A 21,069-nucleotide genomic window follows, 5' to 3' on the forward strand; every position below is an offset into this window, starting at 1 on the left:
TGGCACGTCCAGCCGTGCCGAGATGAGTGTCTCACACCTTACTTCTCTCCCTATCGAAAGTGGTGTGCTCATGTGCCTCAAACGGCCGCGGAGCATCTTGTTTCCAAGAGCTGCTAAAGGGGCAGGACCCAGTTCATGAACTCCTTCATTCGAAGGAGTAGTCTCACGTGTGCCCTCACTATGGGGAATTATGGAGATAAGCAGAGACAATGAGGCCTCATCAGCGACACATGTGGCAACGGGCTGGTGCCACTGAGGTTGGACACGCGTCCACCTCATGAAGTTGAGAAATGTTTGACAGCAATGATAAATACAGGGCCATCAACATGTCGGAAAGAAGTTCTGCAAGAGTCAAAGCGTTTCATCAGACAAAATCACCATGGCCAAGCTCTCCTTTTCATTGCTCGCGGCGAGCCTAGGGCTCGGACAATTGGCATCCGCTGGATTTGATCCCAGCATACAGTCAAACGTTGCCATATACTGGGGGCAGAATTCCTACGGACAAGCCAACTCACAATCGCGGTTGAGCGAATACTGCTCAAGTAATTCAGCAAGTCCTCTTTAACAAGGCCCCTACTAACCCGTGTGCTAGATACTGAGCTCAATATCATTCCAATTGCATTTATGCTTGGTATCCAGAACCCATCGGTCAACTTTGCCAGTGCTATTCATGCCTGTACATCGTACCCTGGAACCCAGTTATTGAATTGTCCACAAATAGCGTGCGTATATGCAAGATGTTGCTTCTGTCATCACGTAACTAATGGCTATAACCACTATCTAGACAAGATATCAAGACTTGTCAGACGACGTACTCAAAGACAATACTCCTCTCGCTAGGCGGCGCAACTTATACCGAAGGCGGGTTCAGCTCGGCCGCTGCCGCACAGGCTGCCGCAAATAATGTATGGAATCTCTTTGGACCCAACACGACAGCCGCCAACCGACCCTTTGGCTCTGCTGTGGTAGATGGCTTTGATTTCGATTTCGAATCCACGACGCAAAACACGGCACCCTTTGCACAGGAGCTGCGTGATCTCATGAACGCTGCTACTAGCTCTGGTGACAAGAAGTACTATCTTTCAGCGGCGCCACAGTGTCCATTCCCTGATGCCGCCATGAACGATATGCTGAGCACTGTCGAGATGGACTTTGTCATGGTGCAGTTCTACAACAACTACTGCGGAATCCAGTCATTCACACTCGGAGCGACTTCCCAAAACAATTTCAATATGGATGTCTGGGATAACTGGGCCAAGCAGAGCAAGAATCCCAGTGTAAAGGTCCTCCTCGGAGTACCGGCAAACACGGGCGCTGGCGGTGGCTACCTCCCAGCTTCGCAGCTGGCACCCATCATTAGCTACTGCAAGACCTTTACGAGCTTTGGAGGTGTAATGATGTGGGATATGAGCCAGATGGCAGCCAACACGGGATTTCTGGATGGAGTATACGGTGCACTGATGGGTTCTTCCTCACCGCCCACCCCCTCGACATCGGCCTCGACTTCATCCAGCAGTTCGGCCACATCGTTTTCCACTGCCTTGGCAACGATGTCGAGGAGCTCCGCTGCCAGTAGCAGCTCGACAATGTTGGCGAGATCATCAAGCCTGACTTCCTCCTTGTTTGGACGTCAGAGCACAGCCACAGCGCCGACATGTGCCTGCCCGACAGCCGCGACGGTGACAGTCACTACAACGATCTTCACAGGAACGGCGAGTGCCTCAAAAAGGGACACGTCGAGCACATCCCGCGCTCAAGGCACCACGGCGAGCACGACTGCAGCAACGGGCACGACGGGCACGACGGGCAGCAACCAACTGGTGAATCAATGGGGCCAATGCGGTGGTAGTGGTTACACCGGTCCGACGCAGTGCAAGCCTCCCTATACTTGTGTCCGTTCCAGCGTCTGGTGGTCGGATTGTCGATGAAAGCTTGCTTGGACGTTTAGGTTAGATTAGCGTTGGAGTAAGTCTATTCCGTATATATTTTCTATCAGTAGCAATTCAATTCGCATATTATAGCAATGCCGCGGGGTATGAAATCTGTGAACCACGCTGCATCACGCCAAGACATTTCGGTAGATGGAGCTATCCACGGCTATACACTGCTTGGCGATGATGCAAGTCTCAACGTCCTTTATTTCCAGCGCTGCGAATGTAGGGCTCAAGAGGAAACACTTTGGAATCTTTATTCACTCCGTCATACAAAGAAGACCACCGTTTCTGCAAAACCTGTGGTGTCTGCCAAGCGTTTTCCGGATCCCGCAACCAGAATCGGAGAAGATGTCGCCTAAATACTTATCAGCAACCTTGTTCTGCTCAACTGAATTCAGAGTTCGGCTTAAAGGACAGGGAAAGGAAAGAGGAGGGATAAAGGATCGACTTACTTCTGCTCTGCAGTATCGGTGTACCCATCTCTAGCATGGAATATGGCTAGATTGTTGATGTACTGGATATCGCCCTTTTGGAAATTGGTATTGACGCAAAACTTTTCACCCAAAAAGTGCAGCGTATCCAGCGCTTCTGCCTGGGCCTCTGTGATAGCGGGAACGTTTGGACTTCGCGGCAGCGCACCATATCCCACAAAATAGCGGCGACCATACTGAAGCGTGACCCTCTCCGGAGTAGAGTCGGTGGCGGGGAAGTGGAAGAGGAGCGGGCGCTCCGTCCACTGCTTGTCGGCCTTTTCAAAACTAATGCAACCTTGTTTAGTAGTGTACGTGATAAGGAAACAGACTATAGCATAATCTTTTAAGAAGGACATACACTTCCTGGTCCCAGGTGCCTGATAGTGTGTGGATCAAATCAGGCCTCGTCTTTGCTATCTCATTGTAAACTCTCCACGTGCTCGCCAGCTTACTGGCTCCGCCCGCGGCCGCCGTCTCGAGGGCAAATAGGGATACGATATCACCCGAGTCCGTGTGAAAGACCTGCTTGTCAGTCGTGTAGGCCGGGCTCCCAATAGAACCATTCTGCGTGCTGCTCAAATCCTTGATGTGCCCCAGCACAACGTCAGCGGGTTCGCCGTTGTGCTTGTGGTCCTGTCGGCCCAGCTGCGGTGCAATGTGCGCCGAAACGCCGGCGTAAATGATGAGATTCTCCTCTCGTGTGTGCTCGTCTGGTCGCAAACCGCGGATGACGAAAAAGCCGTGGCCCTTATGCAACTCGGCAGAGAGACGACGAAGCTCAGGGTGCAAGGTCGGGAGTGGAAAGGTCTCGACACTGACATGACCAGTCGGCAGGTTGAGAGCTATTATTGCTTAGTTTCCCCTCCCCTTTGCCAACCAGTGATTTTCACGTCAACTTACACTTGAAATGCTTCACAGCGCTATCGATCTCATCGAGATGACCATCACTAAGAACGAAGGTCCAGTTGTAACTGGCTGCAACGGAACTGCCTTCCCACACTAGATTTCCGGAGAGTTGCTCCGGAAAACCTTCCGGGACCTTGTTCGGCAACCCCCCGGCTTTAATCCGAGACTCGGCGCGGGCACGCCACTTTTCTGGATTTGGCACGTACGAAATGTCCGGTTGCCCCGGCGGACCCGGAGGCGCAGTGATTGTTGTAGTCGTCGACATGATGAGAGAAAGATGTGAATGACTGTTTTATTTTTCACTTGAACAGTTTCGCGCGCTGTTCTCAAATAGTGAAATGGTCATGAGGGGACCGGGAATAAGATTGTGTGGTGTTGAGCAATCCGGGTCTCCAATTGCGTCATTCTCCGTGGAGGCACCGCATCGCCGTTCGTGGAATGGTGGGCAGCTTGCTAAGTATACTCATCTGGAATGAATGAACGAGCATGTAATTGGTGTATACTCCTACATGTGGATCTTTTGTCCGAGCATTGCAGGTTGATGCAACAAAGCAGATACCACGATAATGCATATCACAACTCCCATGCCCAGGACCCAATGTCTCGCTGCACAGAATCTTGACCTATAATCTCCACGAGGGTAAGTTTCGACCCCTGTTGAGCAGCTGAAACTTGCACGTAGTTTTGAAAGATGGAATTTTGAATTCAATTCATGTCTTTGTCTCTGACAACCATTGCCAGAGACATTCTGTCCTTTGAACGCCATCCTCATCCAGGAGGATACCCAGACGCCACAAATGCAAAGTGCAAATTTCAATGAACAAATCCTGTCCGCCTTAGTAATCCCTTCATGAAAACCAAGGCGGATCGCATGTCCAGCGCTTGGATCTTAGCGAGTGGCTTCGTAGATGGCCGTCACCTCTGCGAGCCTCTCCAAGCTCTCTCGGTCGCCATAGGCGTCGAGCAGTTGTTTTCTCCTCAATTCTTCTGCCGAGGGTGTTACCGGCGCACTGTTGAGGTGTGCTGTTGCTACACTTTTATTGAGCTGACCTTCGAGGAATGTGACGAGACCGGTAGCTGTAAAGAGAGAGAATACAATGTCAGTAACTATTGCGATCCGGGGAAAGAAGTACTTGGAGAGTGTATAGGGATCGACTCACCTATGGCTACAGGCGCCAGAAGAGCTAGCAAAACTCTCGGGTTGCTTCGTGCAGCTATACCTCTAGGCAGCCCGCAGTGGATGCCAGTGGGGGCGGGCGAGTATACGGCAGCAATGGCCTGGCGAGGTTGGCTCGGAGCAAAGTTGAGAGCGTTGGGACTGAAGAGAGTCCTGTATCGTCGAGCGTAGTATGTTGGGTTGCTCATAGTATAATATGATACTAGTATTGTGTGGGAGGGTTTGTGTGTGTAGTATAGACTGTATATTGCGGCAGGTGTATGACTGCCTATCTTTGAATTCTGATGCTGTTGATGGTTGTGATGATGAATGTGTTCAATGGGTCATGTCAACTGAGCAGTGGCAGTTCGTTCCATCTTGGACCATATATACAGTCAAACATGCTGATTTCGACTTTCCGCTTCGTTTTCATGGTCCAAATTATGACGGAACACGAAACAGGAAACTCTCTATTGGTTATGCGTAAATGCGTCGATGCGGCATCGAAATGGGCTGATTGTAGGTCGAGTGTCGGCCGACTCCGACCCCAGAGCCCGCTACAAGTGCACCACCAGCCGCTGTGAATCGCTGTAGCGACTGGAAGTCTGCCCCTGAGGACCCCCCGGATTTTCGCGGCCACGAGAATGAATCGGCCCAGACCTGATTCAGCCACAAACGCAAAACACAAAAAAGCACCTGACTTTCATTCACTCAGTGTAACACCGGGCGCAAAATCCCCCGACGGACTACGTAGCACTGCACTGATGGAGTCCATTCTTCTTCGCTTGTACAGTCTGGTCCAGATTGCAATTGGGCAATAATAATTCCGTTCTGCATGCATGCGCTGCAGTTGGTCTTCCGCCGCTGACCTCCGTCTTCCTCTTCACGTCAGGAACCAGTACGAACCCAAGGTCGTACAGAAATGCTCAGCAGTCTGGGAAACGACAGAGTTCGCATGAGGCTCGATATTTCGTACTATACCTAAGGAGGGTCTCTCCCTTTTAAACCCTCGTGTTCGCTTGCTGCTCGAATGGTCAAGAGTTCTTGTTCAAATGCAACATGAGCTTGATGATAGAGGACGGAAAGATTTCGAGCCGAATTTCAACATTGTAAGGTCAGGGCCAAGGGCACCAAGATATATCTTTCTCCGGCGTTGGGATCACGATGTCCGACTCAATCACTATGTCGACTCTAAGCTCCGAGCCGACCGGGTCCTCCACCGAGAACCGCTCCGATGACGGTCCATCTTCCAAGACACCAAGACCTGACGGCCCGCCCTCCAAGGTATATTATGTGTCTGGTAAACAGTGCCAGTTATGTATTGTATGAGTAATGACGTTCTGATCGACATCATCCCTTGTTAATTGAGGGTTGCTCTACATACAACAGGCGGGCAAGGTTAGATTTTGTAACTTGTTGGTTCCTGAGCGAGCTCAATGGTCGATACATTGCTGCAAACATACATAGGAACGTTGACTTGCATAGTAGTTCACAGCCACTCCATTCTGTACTCCTGCTGTTTCCGGTTGCCTTGGATTTGTGCGCATCTCTTGACTCGAGGACGTGCTCCGAGCGATTTTATTCCCAGCAACCTCCTTCTTCCGCCGAAACAGACGGTCAGCGCCGCGGATCATTGCGTTCTTGACCCAAGTTTATAGGCCAAAGGTGGAGGACTGTCGCCCCCCCGGCTGCCCGGTTCATCTCGGAGTGGCCCACATAGATCAAAATTTTATCTTATCTGATCCATCTGTTGAACCTCTCTGTGCGTACCTGGCAGCAGGGCCCCCATACCAACGAGGGAATGGCCATTCATCATTGGGCCAGCAACCTGGGAAAAAGATCTTCATCAGCAGGTTGCAGCGATCTTCTCGACGCACTCAACCTTGATTTACGGAAATATGGACTGGATCGAGCTTCCATGCATGTCCATGCACGCCCCGACTACGGATGTTTTCTCCTTGGCTTTCAGGGCTTTTCGCGGTATTAAAGATGAGCTTGGTGCCCGACTGCCATGATGAGTTGGTTCTGCTTCTCGGTTGTCCCTCAGTAGATCCTTGATCCGACGATTGTTCCAGTACGGCAGGATGCGTTCAACGATTGTCTCCGCTGCGTCGCTAGTCTCGCTCTTCGGGGTAATTCCCGTCAGAGCAGCAGACAATGACACTTACTGGCCATGGCAGACTTACAAGTCTGAGCCCAGTCTGCAGCCGCCTGCGCTGGAGATCACCAAGAATGGTCCCGTCTCCCCGGGCTACCTCTTCTTTGACCAGAATGGCAACTATGGACACAACTACAGCTGCTTCATCATGACTGATGATGGAGACCTCGTCTGGCAGGGAGGCTACGGAGATTACTCTGCCTTCAAGGCTCAGACCTTTGAGGGCAAGCCCGTCCTGACCTACTTTGAAGGTGTCACTTGGTCTGAGCCTTGGGGATGGGGCTACGGTCTTGTCAAGGTCCACAATGACCAGTATGACAACATCTACAACGTCTCGGTTCCTGGCACTCACTTCGTGACCATCGACATTGCCGACACTAGTGGCTTCGAATCGTGGCTCGACATGCACGAGGACCTCATCACGTCCGAGGGCACCATGCTGACCACGGCGTACAACGTCACGCCAGCCGATCTGACCTCTGCCGGAGGCCCCAAGGACGGCTGGATTGTCGACAGCGGTTTCTTCGAGATTGACGTCAAGACGGATGAGGTCCTCTTTGAATGGTTCGCTTCGGACCACAAGGACCAGATCCCCCTGGCTGATGCCGTCGAGACTTACCCCCTGGACTACCTTGGCACGAACCAGACCTACCCCTGGGGCCCCTTCCACATCAACACTGTCAACAAGCTTGACGATGGTTCCTACCTCATCTCGTCGAGACAGTACTGCTCGATTTTCATGATCAACCCCGACGGTTCGGTCGCCTGGACGCTCAATGTACGTGTAGCTTACCTCTTCATCTCTGTGACTTGAGACTAACGCTTTGTAGGGACGTCACGGTGGTAACTTTACTCTCGGTGAGGGACTCGACTTCTGCTACCAGCACGACATTCGTATCCACGCCATCGAAGGAAGCCAGTACACCATGAGCTTGTTCAACAACGACAACAATGCCGACTTCTACGGCGTCAATCAGACCACTGGTATCTTCATGCAGGTCGACGTCGAGAACTGGACTGCTACCTTGCTCCAGGAGCTCACTGACCCCGAGGACGCCATCTACTCCCACTCCCAGGGTAACGTGCAGCTGCTCGACGATGGCCATGTCATCATGGGCTACGGCTCGACGCCTCGCATCAAGGAGTACAACCCCGACGGCTCCGTGGCCATGTCGGTCAAGTTTGGCCCGAGCGAGGGCACCGTCTTCTCTTACCGTGCCTACCGCCTGCCCTGGGTCGGCAAGCCCACCACCTCGCCCAAGGCTGTGGCATGCAGCGACGAGAGCAACCAGACGTCCGTCTACATGAGCTGGAACGGCGCCACCGAGTATACCTCGTGGAAGGTCTACGCCGGTGCTTCCAAGTTCAACCTGACTCTCGCCGCCGAGGCTGCCCGAACCGGCTTTGAGACGTCTGCCGTCCTTCCCGCCGGTGTTTCGTATGTTCGTGCTGACGCATACAGCCTGAACGGCACTCTGGGCGCATCCGAGGTCATTGCCGTTGGAGGCCAGTGCTAAATATTCTGATACTATTTAATTCGATCATGACCACGTACAATGGTCATGGCTGTATATAATTTTTCGAATAAGATTCAAAGGTAGATATAATATCTAAAACCTTACTTTCCAGCAACTATCTACTCGGTCAAACGTCAAAACATTGTGTTGGCGCACCCGTCTCTGGAATCAACGTCTCAACAGTGATACCATTTGCAGAACCGAAAGCAACCTGCTTGTCCAAATCGAAACTAGCAATGAAGTCAAGCTGCGACTTGTCGTCCACAGATTGTACAAATGATCCCATAGTGACTGGTGGCGAGTTGGCGTACCGTCCCGAGCAGATCAAGCCACTATCAAAATCATACATTCTGCCTCCGTGCTGGCCATTGTCGCCCTCGTCGACCATGGTGTTGAGCTGGTGGCCAATCTCCCACAGATTGGGCTCGTCTCGGAGCTTGCCGCCAGTGAGTCGGTCGTAGACAATGAGGCCGCCAAACTGCGCAAAGTTCTGCGATATCCTATGTCAGTACTAACGTGCACCACGCGTTTGGATCTTGTAGCTGGAAAATGGGCGCCAATTACCTCTTGTTGATTTGTCTGAGCATACGTGTCTGGAACCGCTGAATCCAGATCGTATGAGCTCGACCATGCAGTGCTTGCTACACGTATCGTCAGCACACCGGGTCTGGTACACAATCCAACCCAGGAGCCTACCAGAGCTAGAGGGAGTTTTATAACCGCCAGCACTATCGGCGCAATGCGACATTTCATGAAGGAACAACTGGACCGTCGCCGGCTGGTATAAGGTGATGATCTGGTTCTGGGCATTGGCACCGCCACCTTGCGACTGCATGACGACCTCGGAAGTATATTGTCGCAACCGTATGGGAGCCTGGCCAAAGGCAAACGCCAAATCGTCTATGGACTGCTTGGAGCCATCTTGGATGCAAAAGTTCCACGACTGAGAACACTGTCATATACTCTCTCCATCAGCAATCTTTTGACGCAACATGAGACGAGTCTACATCATACGCAGCTTTCGGCTTACATCGTTGAGTAGGACAGAATATGCACGAAAGAACGCAGGGTCCTGGCCATCTCTGTCGGCTATGTAGAGGCATCCCTGAGAAATCGTGCCTGCCGGCCATTGGGTAACCTGGTACCCGGGCATGGGTAAGCCGGCGGTTAGATCTGGCGAAAACTTGCCGAGATTTGGCCACAGTGCCGGTTTACTCAATGCTCCATTGGCAACTGCCAAATGCAGGGCCAAAAGCGTGGACAAGATAGGTAGTTGCATATTGAGAACTGGTATACTAAAGAGTGTATAGATGCTGAGCCAGTGATGGAACACGTTTAGATCTCGTCTTATCGAGGCCAAAGAAAGTGCCTTGATCTTTATAGCCGTCTCCATTCGGAAATGTTTGGCGTATTCTTGATCACATACTCATGATCACTTGGATCCATAATGAGCTGTGATGGTAGTCATAAGCGCCAAGACGATAGCCAGCATCCCATCTTAGTCAGGGTCAATATCGTTGTATTTGTGATTGTATTCCGAAATAACGTAGTGACTGGCAAGAGCCGAATTTTATTTCCCATCTTGAGTTCTCAGAAATCGCCATTCTGCATGTTGTTAACCACATCACGAGCGGTAAGTAAGAGTGAATTATTGCTAGCGTAAGACGCCACGCGAGTGAACCTTGAGCACTATTTCAGGGCGCTGGAGGGATTGATAGTCTATCGTCACATCGTCAAATCCAGGTATATTCGGTAGCTTGATGGGTTGCATCTGAGAATATTCCGTCGTGACTGGAGTGCCTCTGACGGGAGGGTCTATCAGGTGTACAAGGACTACGCGCGACTGGATCATAAGAACGGCCATTAGGGGCAGTCAACTGCCAGACTGCGTCCCCACACCCTCTAGCCCACACCCCCTCTACGCAGTAGTTTGAGCGCTTCTCCATCCATGTGCCCCCAACATAGGAAGTATCCAAGAGACGATAGATAAGCCTTGGGTCATTCTAACATTGCTTAGTAAGAACGTATGATTCGGCTCGGTCACTCCCGTCCCATCGGAGTCATGGGCGTAGTCTAAAGAGACCACCACCGCGCCAAGAAATACACGAATCGCGCAACCATTTATGCCAAGCAAACTCAGAACGGCAATTTGGTTGAGGGCTTGTATTGATTATTTATACTCATTAGATGTCTGGTTTGAAGAAGATGCTATATGATATAGATCTTAATACTCAATGTCAGCGACTGAGATGACCCTATATTTGACAGCATTACACTGACTCGTGCGTCTATAAGAGAAAAGGCAATAACAACATTGTATGAGAGGTGCAAGGCAATGTGTAATATGTTGCCGGCGTGCGACCTTCGGCCCGAGTTTGAGTATCTTTGGGTCCGGTTCCGGGCGCGGCTACATTTGAAAAATAACCGGGAAATGGTAAATTAAAGACGGCTGCAGTCGAAATAAACATATTATAATAATTATTTTTAAAGAATTCACGTAACAAAATTCAGGCCACTCTTCTTGATTATGTGCGCAGAAGGTTGAATATGGAGTGTGAACCTTCACGGCCAAGCTCTGCGCCGCAGTTTTGGTGCAGCGTAGTGAATATCGACTTTGAGATATCCGAAAACTTATTCATAAAAGAAAGAAGATATTATGGTGAGCAGTAGGTATGAGCGATAAGTTATCTCTTCAACATGTTTCAATATAAAATAAATCAAACGAGGGTCACATTATGACCACCATCTTCGAGAAGGTTAAGGTTATGATACCTTTAAAGAATACCGAGATCAACGCTTCAAGTAGAGTCTTTGAGAATCAAAATTAAAACCGAAATAGTCGCAATAATCTTGGTCATAACTTGGCATATCATACCGGCATAGAGAAATATGATCATTGGGCAATGCGATTCCATTGTACCTCTGCGACTCTCAATTCTAGTACTAGACAGTGCCCGGAGAAGGCCACAGGCACTAGTCAAATCATAGCCGCATTATTTTATCCCCATGTGACATAAAAGGATCCATAGTATGGTGCAATGACCGCCATCTGATATATCTAGCCACAGTGAGGAACGATGTCACTTACATCGTGGCGAAACCAAAACAATGAGCTGGCTGCACTGAGTCAACAGGCCCTGATTAGCAGCGAGAGTCTGTTGCTAACGCGCTGTTTTAATAGCCGATATTAGAAAAGTAAACCAAAATTCTACTCGTAAGGGGTGAGTTAATATTCCGACACCGCGAAGAGGGCGCGATCATTATGGTTATTACTTTAAATAAGAAAAGAATCTCACGAAAAAGCTTAGAAATAAAAAGAATTTCCATTAAAAAATTTAATTCGTTATACGTATAAATAAAGAAATCCAATTCCTATAATGCCCCGCGAGAATATAACCAATTTTATCCTGTTAGGCATTCGCACTCCAACCATTATCCACCCTAAATGCGTACAATTATCGTTTCCTTGGCGTTGGACAAAGACCAGGTCCTAGAATGGTGGACGATCTGGTTGAGGGCTTGAAGAAGAGATCTGCTGGTGTGGAAGCCCGGGAAATAACTGGTAGATAATCTCGGAGTGGGTTGGTAGATGAGCTGGTGCAATAAACGGCTAAAGGGGTTGCGAGTATGTCACACGAGAATTGGATCCGAAATTAGACGAGGGATAAGTTTTATTCTAGGGTTCCTTCTTTGTTTTTCGCTTTAACCCTTAAATGGAATCTAGTTTATGGGTGGAGAGACGGGCACGAGATCGTTTTACGTCTGACCCCCGTGAGCCTTGGTGGAAGAAGCAGATATATAGTTGGTTGTGACCCTCTGATTCGGGAGGAAGCGCATCTGGGTTGATTAAAGAGCGGTGGATATCTATCCTAGAAACCCCTAGCCTTGATGGGAGTGAGGGGAGAGCCAAAGGGTGAAATCCGTTGTTGCTTTGATGTTTTGAATACACTTAATGAAAGTGAGGGGATAGCCAAGAGGTGAAAGATGCTATGGTATTGACCTTTGGGTCAGGGAGTATGGAAGTGGAAAGATCAGAAAAACACAAAGAGGGGGAAGAGGCTGGTTTAAATAGAAGGGTAGGCTCACATTTGATCCTCGGATGGAAAGTGTGAGGATTCAGTATCGAACCACTCGTTCCCTCCGAGTTACTGCGTGTACGTGTACGATGCCAATGACGAGCTTGGGTTCGTACTTGCTGTTGATTCCTTCTCGACCATCAATTGCTCCTGCCAATATCGTTAGCTTTACGGCTTCTTGATGAGCTTCGCGTTCCTCTTCAAAGAAGCTTCCTCGATATTCTCTCTCTCTCTCTCTCTGTCTTCTTTCTTGCCTTCTTTGACTTCTGGGCCAAGTGCTGTCCTTGAGATAATTTGTCACGAGTCTTGTCAACGTTCAGTGAGTTGTACTAGTGAAAAGACTCGGTGTCGAGGTGAGTAGTGGTCAGGATCCATTTACTCTGCTACATAATAGCCCAATAACATAATTGTCACATCGGTGGCAACCATCTATTCGCCTTGATTAGGACGTCGCAACCAGGTCCGAGGCTGGGACCTGGTGACAGCGGGATTGGCAAGTTTCGGGGGTGTAGATCGAAGAGCAGGTTATCCTGTACAGTTAAAATCGCGAACCTTTAATTTTCCGCGGCAGCCACTGTGAGTAGAATAGGTGTTGCCATATAATTGGATTATATTGGAAATGAGTTCAAAGCTTGGCGAACGATTGGTGTCTGGAATATTTTACCCACATCCTACTTAACATAGCGCCAGGCCTTGTTCGGATAGTCCTCTTTGGCACACTTTAGCATTTTATTCCCATCAAGACTACACTGATCCACTATATGATGAAAACGCTATCTGTGCGGCAATACAAAGAAATGGTGGCCAAAAGTCGATATATAAGAAAAAGCAAATATGAAAATGCTTGAAACTAAAGAGGAAACATCAATTGGGATAAAATCACGCTGTCAGAGAGCCTGGTCATTTCATTTGAGCCAAATATTCGACACCTTCGAGGAAGAGATAAAAAATGGCACTAAATCTGTATGCAACTTTCACTGAATTGCCATTCTCATTCTACTAGATACCCATGTATTGACTTTGGTGTCTCAAAATGTCACCTCGACCCACTCGAGTTTTGGGGTAGCACAAGGGAGGCGGAGCAAAACTACCGCTGACAATGGACATATTTATCGCGTGTGGAGATTGGGACTCGGAACCTGTCCACAGATGATCTAGTGTCCCGTAGCGCAGGAAGCGGCCAGAAACACGGCAACCGGCACGACCTTACCGAAAGCTTCCAAGATTGACAAATTAGAGCAACTGCCAAGAAAGCCTAGGATAATAGTAGTAGGAAACTTGGATATAATCTAGAGTAAAACGGAGCCATCTAAACAAAAAAAAGTCTCGCTGAGCGCGTCATCATTACGAAGCCATTGTACAGGGAAAAAGAAGAGAAGGACGAGAATTCCCACGCCCACACCATAGACACTTTCTCTAGTAATCCTTCTCGACAAGCCACTGGTCCTCAAACCGTAAGCCACCTCCACCTATCAAGTCACAGTTTTGGTGTCCCCATTTCCGCCTGTATACTTCCTTGCCCGCTTCCGTGAGTACTTCGAGCGCCTCTGTGAATCCAGCCGCGTCGTAATAGTAAGGCTCTCCATAGCCTCCACGCTGCCCGTCCTGCCACGTGTTGCGGCCGCGTCCACCGTGTTTGTGGTGGAACATGTGGTCGCTGGTCTGGAGGAGGGCTTTCCAGTACTCGATATTTTCATCCAGGCTGAGGGATGCCGATGACGACGAGAGCTGGTCGCGTTTCGTCTGTCTTGGTTCCGCCACTTCCACCATGGGGTTGGGATCCTCCATCGCCGGAACTACGCTAGGGTCATGGTAGAGTGCAACGAGATCGTGGAGATGTGATGCTGTATCAGTAATGACGCCCGCGTTGCGGTCCTCCTGTGTCCAATTCCTCATGGCGAACCGGCTGTACATGTCGCAGTCGGTCATGTAAAAGGGTATCAAAGTGTCCCAACCGCCCACATCTTCCAAAGCTTTCGGGTTCTGTAGCGTCAGGTGATCATAGGCGAATAGTCGAGCTCCCCATCGATGGTCATTGTCGAGCGTTTCTCGGAGCGCTTCAAGGCACAAGGCGTAAACAGTCTTGTATCCTTCTTCACCAGCTCGCACCGTGAGGTTTTCGAATCCGTTTTCATGCGATAATGCCAAGACGTCCATGTGCGACCAAAAGTAATACGGCCAGTCCATGTCCTGCGAAATGGATAGGTAAAAGTTTTGCAGTTGAGCAAAGGTGAGCAATACAGGAGTCTGTATGATGTTTACACCGAGCCGCTGGAGACTCGTGTGATTGAGATATCGAGGGTGTTGCAATGTCAATTGGTCGTGCTTATTCGCGCGATGTACACCAGTGTTCTCGACGACGTAGATTTGCTCGGCCGGCCATCCCGCTGTTATGTATGAGACCACAGTCTGCAATAGCATCGGCCAGGAGCGGGTGAATCCTATGAGCAGCGGCGGCGCAATTCCCAAGCCATATTCTTTGTATAGATCCTTTCTCGGGACGTTGTACTGTGGTATGGGTGGTAGAGGTTGCTGAGTATTGGCAAGTAAGGGAAAGGGATCTCGAATCGGAGGCGGTACAGCGACTTCTTTTGGTTTGTAGTGCGGCTTGGGCTTCTGTTTTTCTGAGCTACCTGAGCTGGAAGTACCTATTGTACTGTGCAAGATTCGATCGGCTTGTCCAGTTTGTTGAATAATAACAAGCAAGGTGCTAATTAGTAAGGCAATAACGAGTATTTTCACCGTTCTCGCCGGAATATGTTGCAGCATGGTTGCAAAAACTTAAAAAAAAGCATCAAGCACTACTATGCAAGCTGATTTGTGAAGGAGAAAGGGAAAGGGAAAATTGTCCATGTTTCCCACGCAGAATCCAAGGAAATGGCATTTTTGGCTATATGGACCCGGGGACATACGGCCCCTGCAGTTACGGGAAACCTGTAACCTGGGAGCCACACGAAGGTTCGGTTTAGGTAGAAACGACTGTCTAGCGAATCTGAGCCTGCCTGCATTTACATTAGCCAAGCTTCTGTCATACATCCAAAACTATTTTGGGGGCTACCTAGAGCAGGCTAGGCTCGGCGGTACCATGATGGTTGAATGGCTTTTCTTTATGGGTGATTTGATCATGATCTGATGGCTCATGTAGTTTTGTGCGCACATCGACGATCGCTTATGGGAAATTCAGCCTGCGGGCAGGACGCTAATATGGAGACGTTGATTGAAGTCGGTTTTATGCCGTGTGCATTTGAGGGGGCAATCTTACTACCACCCATCCGATAGAACTTGCGATATGCCTCTTGGGGGGTACAGAAGGTACTGAGGCTGTGTGACGGACAAAGTGCTACGTGGACCAACCCGACACGATGCTTACGCATTTTCCAAGTTCCCGTCCATCTGTGACGTGCGACACACGGGATCTTGCATTTCCTGGCGCTTGACTCTTCCATGGTAACCATCCAGCTTCTCTTTTCTTCTTCTCCCGAACTTATGGCTTTTGGTGAAACTCCAAGAAATATCTTGAATGCAATACTAACGCCACGAAATCCATGCGCTTTTGTTGTTCTGGCCATGATTGTCCATTCAGCTGGGATACTTTGGTGGTTGCCAGCTTAGGGCTGAGATCTTTAGCCCGAGGCGCAGCGGATAGTCCCGCATGCCAAGTCGTCATGTTGACGTCGGTTGCGTCTGGCTGTACTAGCTCGGGTTGCAGAGTCCACTACTGCTCCTGCTGCTCGATTGTCTCAGTGTCTATCCTCAATGACACTTCAGACTCTTGCAGCACGTGCGGGTATTGCCCAGGATTATTAGTGGATCGTGTAGGTATATAGACTGCATTTGGATATGCCAAGTTGCCATGCAACATGCAACATGCAAGAAATGACCAACATGGACTATGCGCAAACAAACATTGCTCAAAACGGAACCCATCCCTTGGCGATCGGCGGGATCGTCTCCACATGTACAAAGTACACATGGTCGTCTGCCGATTTTGAGTAAGCCATCTATTCAGACTTGAGCAAGCACAGCACTGAGTGCAACCGGGTATTTTCCCAGCGACTCGTTAAATACTAGCATTAAAAATGCGCAGGACTTACAAGAAAATCATAGGATCAAGGCAAGCCATCATATTGATCAGTAAGCTTCTTACCTAGGCTATTGCTTGGCTCTAGATCACCGCCCATTGGGTTCATGCTTCATGGTCAACACCTCATGGGTATAAGCAGATGCAGAATGTCTTTACATCGAGAAATATTAGCAATTAAGCGTGCGATGATCACCAGGATTCTTGTATGCAAGTGATTTGGGTCACTCGTGAAATAATACATCTAGACCGAGGCCAGCTTAAACCCTGTCCAGCCTCCGCTAACCCTCACCTGCTTACCCTAACCCGAGTGCTGAACATACGGGTTTATTCCACCGCTTTTATCTACCGGCTGATTGCAAGCCAAAATACGCCTTCAAGCCGTTTTGAGTGAAATGAAGAAGTCTTTGCCATTTTCGTGCGTGCTCGGGAGGAGGGAATGGCGTCTTGGGATGTATAGTGAGGGCTTTGTTAGGATTCCTTTCTACATTCCCATGGAAGGGTTACATTTCCAAGGAGGAGGAGGACTGATGCTTTGCGAAAACATTAATCGGTACCTTATAATGCATATCAAGAGTTCGCTACATGTGAATGAGATGCAGGGGTCGATTTATCTAGAGCCGACTGGTTTTCTAGATCGCGTACAGGCCGAACCATCACTTGAGTAAGCCACTATCTAAGAGCAATGCTCCATAGCACCTACCTAAGGTTAGGTCCTAGTGCCTAGAGGAAACAAACTAGCTTGGCATTAAGCCGTCGAGATGGACAAATCAAGGGCAGACCAACTTGTGTCGATTATTATTCACTGCTATCCATCCTTTGTATACTCAACCTTGCCATGTCAGCATCATTGCGCTCCTCTTTATTTGAGCCATGCCACCCTCTATTCATCCGATTATAGACTTGACGCACCCTCTGGACTCGAATGTGCCCGTCTATCCCGGCGACCCAACCTTCCACTGTCGCCAAGCCTGCGCCGTCAAGGATTCTGGCTGGGCTGTCAGCGAACTCACCTTTTCTTCCCATGTGGGAACCCACATTGACGCGCCGTCGCACCGTATCGACGGCGCCGTGACGGTCGATGCAATCCCTCTCGAGGCCCTTACCCGGCTGCCCGCTCGCATCATTGATGTATCGCACAAGGCTGTAGCCGGGGGCTCGATCAGCCTGACAGATCTTGGCCCTCACGAGGCGCACATCAAGGAGGGCATGGCGGTGCTCTTTCGCACGGGCTGGGATCGGTACTTTGGCGCGGACCAGAGCGAGCGGTATTTTCAGCACCCGCACGTTGAACGCGGGGTCGCTGAGCGCCTGGTGGAGCTCGGAGTTGCTGTTTTGGGCGTCGATACCATGAACCCGGATCCCACTGTCACCGACGACGGGAGTGCGGTTTTTGATGTGCACGATATAGTTCTTGGAGCTGGCAAGGTTATTGCCGAAAATCTCACAAATCTCAAAGAGTTGCTGGATGCGCAACAGGCGTCAGGAGAGGCTTCGATGGCCATGGTCTGTCTTGCACCGTTGAAAGTTCGCGGCTGTGACGGATCGCCTATCAGAGCATTCGGTTGGGTTGAGAGCACCACGTCTGAACATTGAGTCGTCGTCATGATACTCTATATCTATTCTCCTCCAGGGCCCTCGGGGCTTAATTTAAAGGAGTCATTTTACCAAATCAAATTGAATATGAATACAAATCTGCTGGTCGGCCAAGATGAACAATCAAGGACCTCTGGCCAGAAATACTGGAGCCAATCCGCGCGATCACTTTACGAAGCACTGTGTACTTACCACTCCGCAATTTAAACTGCGACCGCACTGCAGCTGACGGGCTGTCAGAAAATACCCACCTTCTAACTGGTCCAGGGTTCTCCGCAATTCATCTCTCTGATCACAAGTGAGTACAACTCAAATATCGACCGACGTCTGTCCCTTGCGTTGCATTTGGCTTCTCAGCGAATCAATCTCAAGACGGCCCCGTTGAGCTAAGCATCACGACGTCCAGTTATTTCATACGCATCAAGCGAGCCTTATCAGAGCTACCTTGATGAGTCAACATGGCCATGGACATAGAGTCTCTCCGTCAGTGGTACAATGAGTACCTGAAATCCAATGTGGAGTTTCTTTCGGAATGCTCCCCTCTGCTCCAAACAGTGCTCGCTGATGATCTTGACACGAGCTCCCTTGAACGAAGCATAAAAGAAGTTATGCCCAGCATACAAGTGAAGAATGGATTCTGCAAGCAATGTTGGCATATTTTCGATGAGTGGCCCTTGGATTATTACTCGGAAGCAGAGGTCAATGCGTCGAGTGTCTCGGACGAATCCTTGGGAGAACATGACAGCCGGTGGAAGTATGTCATTGCAAGATCTTGTAATACGATAAAGATCGAGGCATCTACGCGAATGGGGTGCAAGTTTTGTGCATTCCTGTTACAGGCACTCAAAGACGATGATTTGCTCACCATGTTTCGCAAAATCGAATCTCGTCTGCGTCGATTAGGAGAGCCCAGTACAATCTCTCTTTCAATTGGAACCATGTGGATCAGAGGAGCCTTTAGTCTATGGCTGGATTTACCGAACAAGATCTCGATGGAATGCAATTCTGAAAGTGCACGCTCCACGTTCAGAAGCAGAAGCACGCCGATTAATGATTCAGGTAAGCTACGTAACATGGACACTGATGCGTCTCCGCACGCTGCTAATCCTCGCCAGAGAATCATGCTGATCAGCCACTGGAACTATTTGACCAGGCGAACAAATGGTTGCTCGAATGTTGTGCTGACCATGATTGTTGTAATACTCTTGCTGAAACGTATCTACCAACACGACTTGTTTCGCTGGTTGGAGGACAGCCGCGATTGATAATCACAAAAGACATGGGCCAGCCTTCATCGCAACTACGATATGCAACATTGAGCTACTGTTGGGGAGAAAGAGCCTTCATCCAGCTAAGAACTGACAATATTGAGGCTTTCAAGAAAGGCATCCCAACAGCAGATATCCCCAAAACATTTCAGGCTGCTTTTGAGATTGCATCGCGACTTGCGATTGACTTCATCTGGATAGATTCTTTGTGTATTGTCCAGAATGATGAGAGCGATTGGGAAAAAGAGGCGGAAAAGATGCAGCAAGTCTACAGCTCTTCGTACGTCACCATATCCGCTTCCTCGGCGACAGACGTACATCAAGGATGCTTTCTTACTCCCGCTTTATTTTGCGACGGCTTCTCCAACAAAGTGGCAATCAATGGCAGACAAGAACGGATGCAATTCGACAATTATGACTTTTATAAAAGATCAGTCTTGGGTGCCCATTTGATGACTCGCGCTTGGGCAATACAAGAGAAAGTGTTGCCACCTCGGACAATCCACTTTGGGGATCGAGGTGTACTCTGGGAATGTAGGAAGGGATTTGCACCGCTATGCCTCCAAGAAAATATCCGAAGCGACATAGCCAGTCTTGTGTGTGATGCAGACATGACTAAGCCGTTCTTCTGGCTCAAGGTTGTCATGGCCTACTCAGCGGCAAATCTGACATATCGACGCGACAAGCTACGAGCCCTAGCCGGAATCGCTCGAGCCGTGTTCAATCAGACAGGAGACGAATATCTTTCCGGAATTTGGAGAAAGGACATTGAACTACATCTGTGTTGGAGAGTCGCTGGCCCTCGAGTCACTCATCATAGAGCAAACCATCAAGATCGCGACTGGATCGCCCCAAGTTGGTCGTGGGCGTCCATTGATGGAGGTGTGGAATACAATGACGCGGACAAACATGACGAGCCCAATGACGACATGTCAAAACCAGAAAGATACGGCCATGTCTGTGAGCTGGGGATCACTCACTCGGAGAATCGAGATTTTGGGCAGTCTATTCGCACAATGCTTCATATGCGTTGTTCCGGCCTTGTCCTTGGCCGCCTCTGCGACCAGACAACAGTAGCTTCGGATATTCCTGAGGCCATTGATTCAGTGGTCATCAACTATAACGATCACGACACGGAGTTTCCTATTCGTGTCGACTGCATCAATGACTCACGCAGTCTTCATGGGAAGTCCGTGTACCTCTTGCCTCTTGCTGGAGGACGGACTGGGATTAGCATAAGAAAACACAAGGGGGATTGGGTTGATGAGAAGTATATATCTGGTCTTGTTCTTCGCAAGACTGCCGCAGGTCTTGGAGAGTTTTGCAGGATCGGATCATTCAAATTTTTCGAAAACGCTTCATTCGAACGGGCACGCATAAACGAGTATCTCCAGCCCTTTCTAAAAATTTTCAACCAAGTTGGGGCAATCACGGCAGAGACTGTCTGTGCTGAAATGCTACATCACCCGGAACACCCAGAGAAAAGATTCTTGATTACCATTGTCTGATTGCTATCGATTCTCTTGTTGCTTCACTGTTTCTTCTTCCCTACTCTCAAACTTTGCAGATACAACCATCAAGACACTATGCCTTATCCGACAGAGAATATCCACTCGCATACTCACGAACATGACATATTGAAACGACCGAATATACATTGTTTTGGAACGAATGTAGTAGAGTTTTAATCTCTTGGCAAACTTTGTCATTTTCAATTTACCTGATTGAAGGTCATAACCTCACACCTTTTATGGCGACCTCGAGTGGGATTTATGGGACTCGGCTTGACCCTTGCATGCCATGGATTTACTTACCCCACGTCCACCCAGATGGGCCCTTTTCTTGTTTCATCGGACGTGCCCCAAGACCAATTGGGCATGAGGGCACGCGACACAATTCTTTGT

At 49.3% G+C, this 21,069-nt stretch overlaps 8 protein-coding genes across 8 annotated transcripts; 4 read left to right on the top strand and 4 right to left on the bottom strand.

The window, feature by feature from the left end:
* Window positions 1-379: 379 nt before the first annotated feature.
* On the top strand, window positions 380-1,928 carry PFICI_00721 (uncharacterized protein; the record flags this gene model as incomplete). The annotated part of the gene is made up of 3 exons (XM_007829302.1): window positions 380-542; window positions 593-722; window positions 785-1,928. The coding sequence occupies 3 exons, from the start codon at window positions 380-382 to the stop codon at window positions 1,926-1,928; spliced, it is 1,437 nt and encodes a 478-aa protein (XP_007827493.1).
* Window positions 1,929-2,382: 454 nt separating this feature from the next.
* Window positions 2,383-3,578, bottom strand: PFICI_00722 (uncharacterized protein; the record flags this gene model as incomplete). The annotated part of the gene is made up of 3 exons (XM_007829303.1): window positions 2,383-2,692; window positions 2,766-3,249; window positions 3,308-3,578. 3 exons carry the CDS (start codon window positions 3,576-3,578, stop codon window positions 2,383-2,385), a joined length of 1,065 nt encoding a protein of 354 aa, XP_007827494.1.
* Window positions 3,579-4,202: 624 nt separating this feature from the next.
* Window positions 4,203-4,678, bottom strand: PFICI_00723 (uncharacterized protein; the record flags this gene model as incomplete). Its single annotated transcript, XM_007829304.1, has 2 exons — window positions 4,203-4,390; window positions 4,474-4,678. 2 exons carry the CDS (start codon window positions 4,676-4,678, stop codon window positions 4,203-4,205), a joined length of 393 nt encoding a protein of 130 aa, XP_007827495.1.
* A 1,875-nt stretch (window positions 4,679-6,553) lies between these two features.
* On the top strand, window positions 6,554-8,144 carry PFICI_00724 (uncharacterized protein; the record flags this gene model as incomplete). Its single annotated transcript, XM_007829305.1, has 2 exons — window positions 6,554-7,405; window positions 7,458-8,144. The coding sequence occupies 2 exons, from the start codon at window positions 6,554-6,556 to the stop codon at window positions 8,142-8,144; spliced, it is 1,539 nt and encodes a 512-aa protein (XP_007827496.1).
* A 127-nt stretch (window positions 8,145-8,271) lies between these two features.
* On the bottom strand, window positions 8,272-9,423 carry PFICI_00725 (uncharacterized protein; the record flags this gene model as incomplete). The annotated part of the gene is made up of 4 exons (XM_007829306.1): window positions 8,272-8,634; window positions 8,709-8,785; window positions 8,841-9,087; window positions 9,175-9,423. The coding sequence occupies 4 exons, from the start codon at window positions 9,421-9,423 to the stop codon at window positions 8,272-8,274; spliced, it is 936 nt and encodes a 311-aa protein (XP_007827497.1).
* Window positions 9,424-13,636: 4,213 nt separating this feature from the next.
* On the bottom strand, window positions 13,637-14,989 carry PFICI_00726 (uncharacterized protein; the record flags this gene model as incomplete). Its single annotated transcript, XM_007829307.1, has 1 exon — window positions 13,637-14,989. The coding sequence occupies one exon, from the start codon at window positions 14,987-14,989 to the stop codon at window positions 13,637-13,639; it is 1,353 nt and encodes a 450-aa protein (XP_007827498.1).
* A 2,185-nt stretch (window positions 14,990-17,174) lies between these two features.
* Window positions 17,175-17,897, top strand: PFICI_00727 (uncharacterized protein; the record flags this gene model as incomplete). Its single annotated transcript, XM_007829308.1, has 1 exon — window positions 17,175-17,897. One exon carries the CDS (start codon window positions 17,175-17,177, stop codon window positions 17,895-17,897), a length of 723 nt encoding a protein of 240 aa, XP_007827499.1.
* A 458-nt stretch (window positions 17,898-18,355) lies between these two features.
* On the top strand, window positions 18,356-20,673 carry PFICI_00728 (uncharacterized protein; the record flags this gene model as incomplete). The annotated part of the gene is made up of 2 exons (XM_007829309.1): window positions 18,356-18,956; window positions 19,013-20,673. 2 exons carry the CDS (start codon window positions 18,356-18,358, stop codon window positions 20,671-20,673), a joined length of 2,262 nt encoding a protein of 753 aa, XP_007827500.1.
* Window positions 20,674-21,069: the final 396 nt, after the last annotated feature.

This window comes from Pestalotiopsis fici (assembly GCF_000516985.1).
Source record: "Pestalotiopsis fici W106-1 unplaced genomic scaffold PFICI_Scf_1, whole genome shotgun sequence".
Taxonomy (NCBI): Eukaryota; Fungi; Ascomycota; class Sordariomycetes; order Amphisphaeriales; family Sporocadaceae; genus Pestalotiopsis; species Pestalotiopsis fici.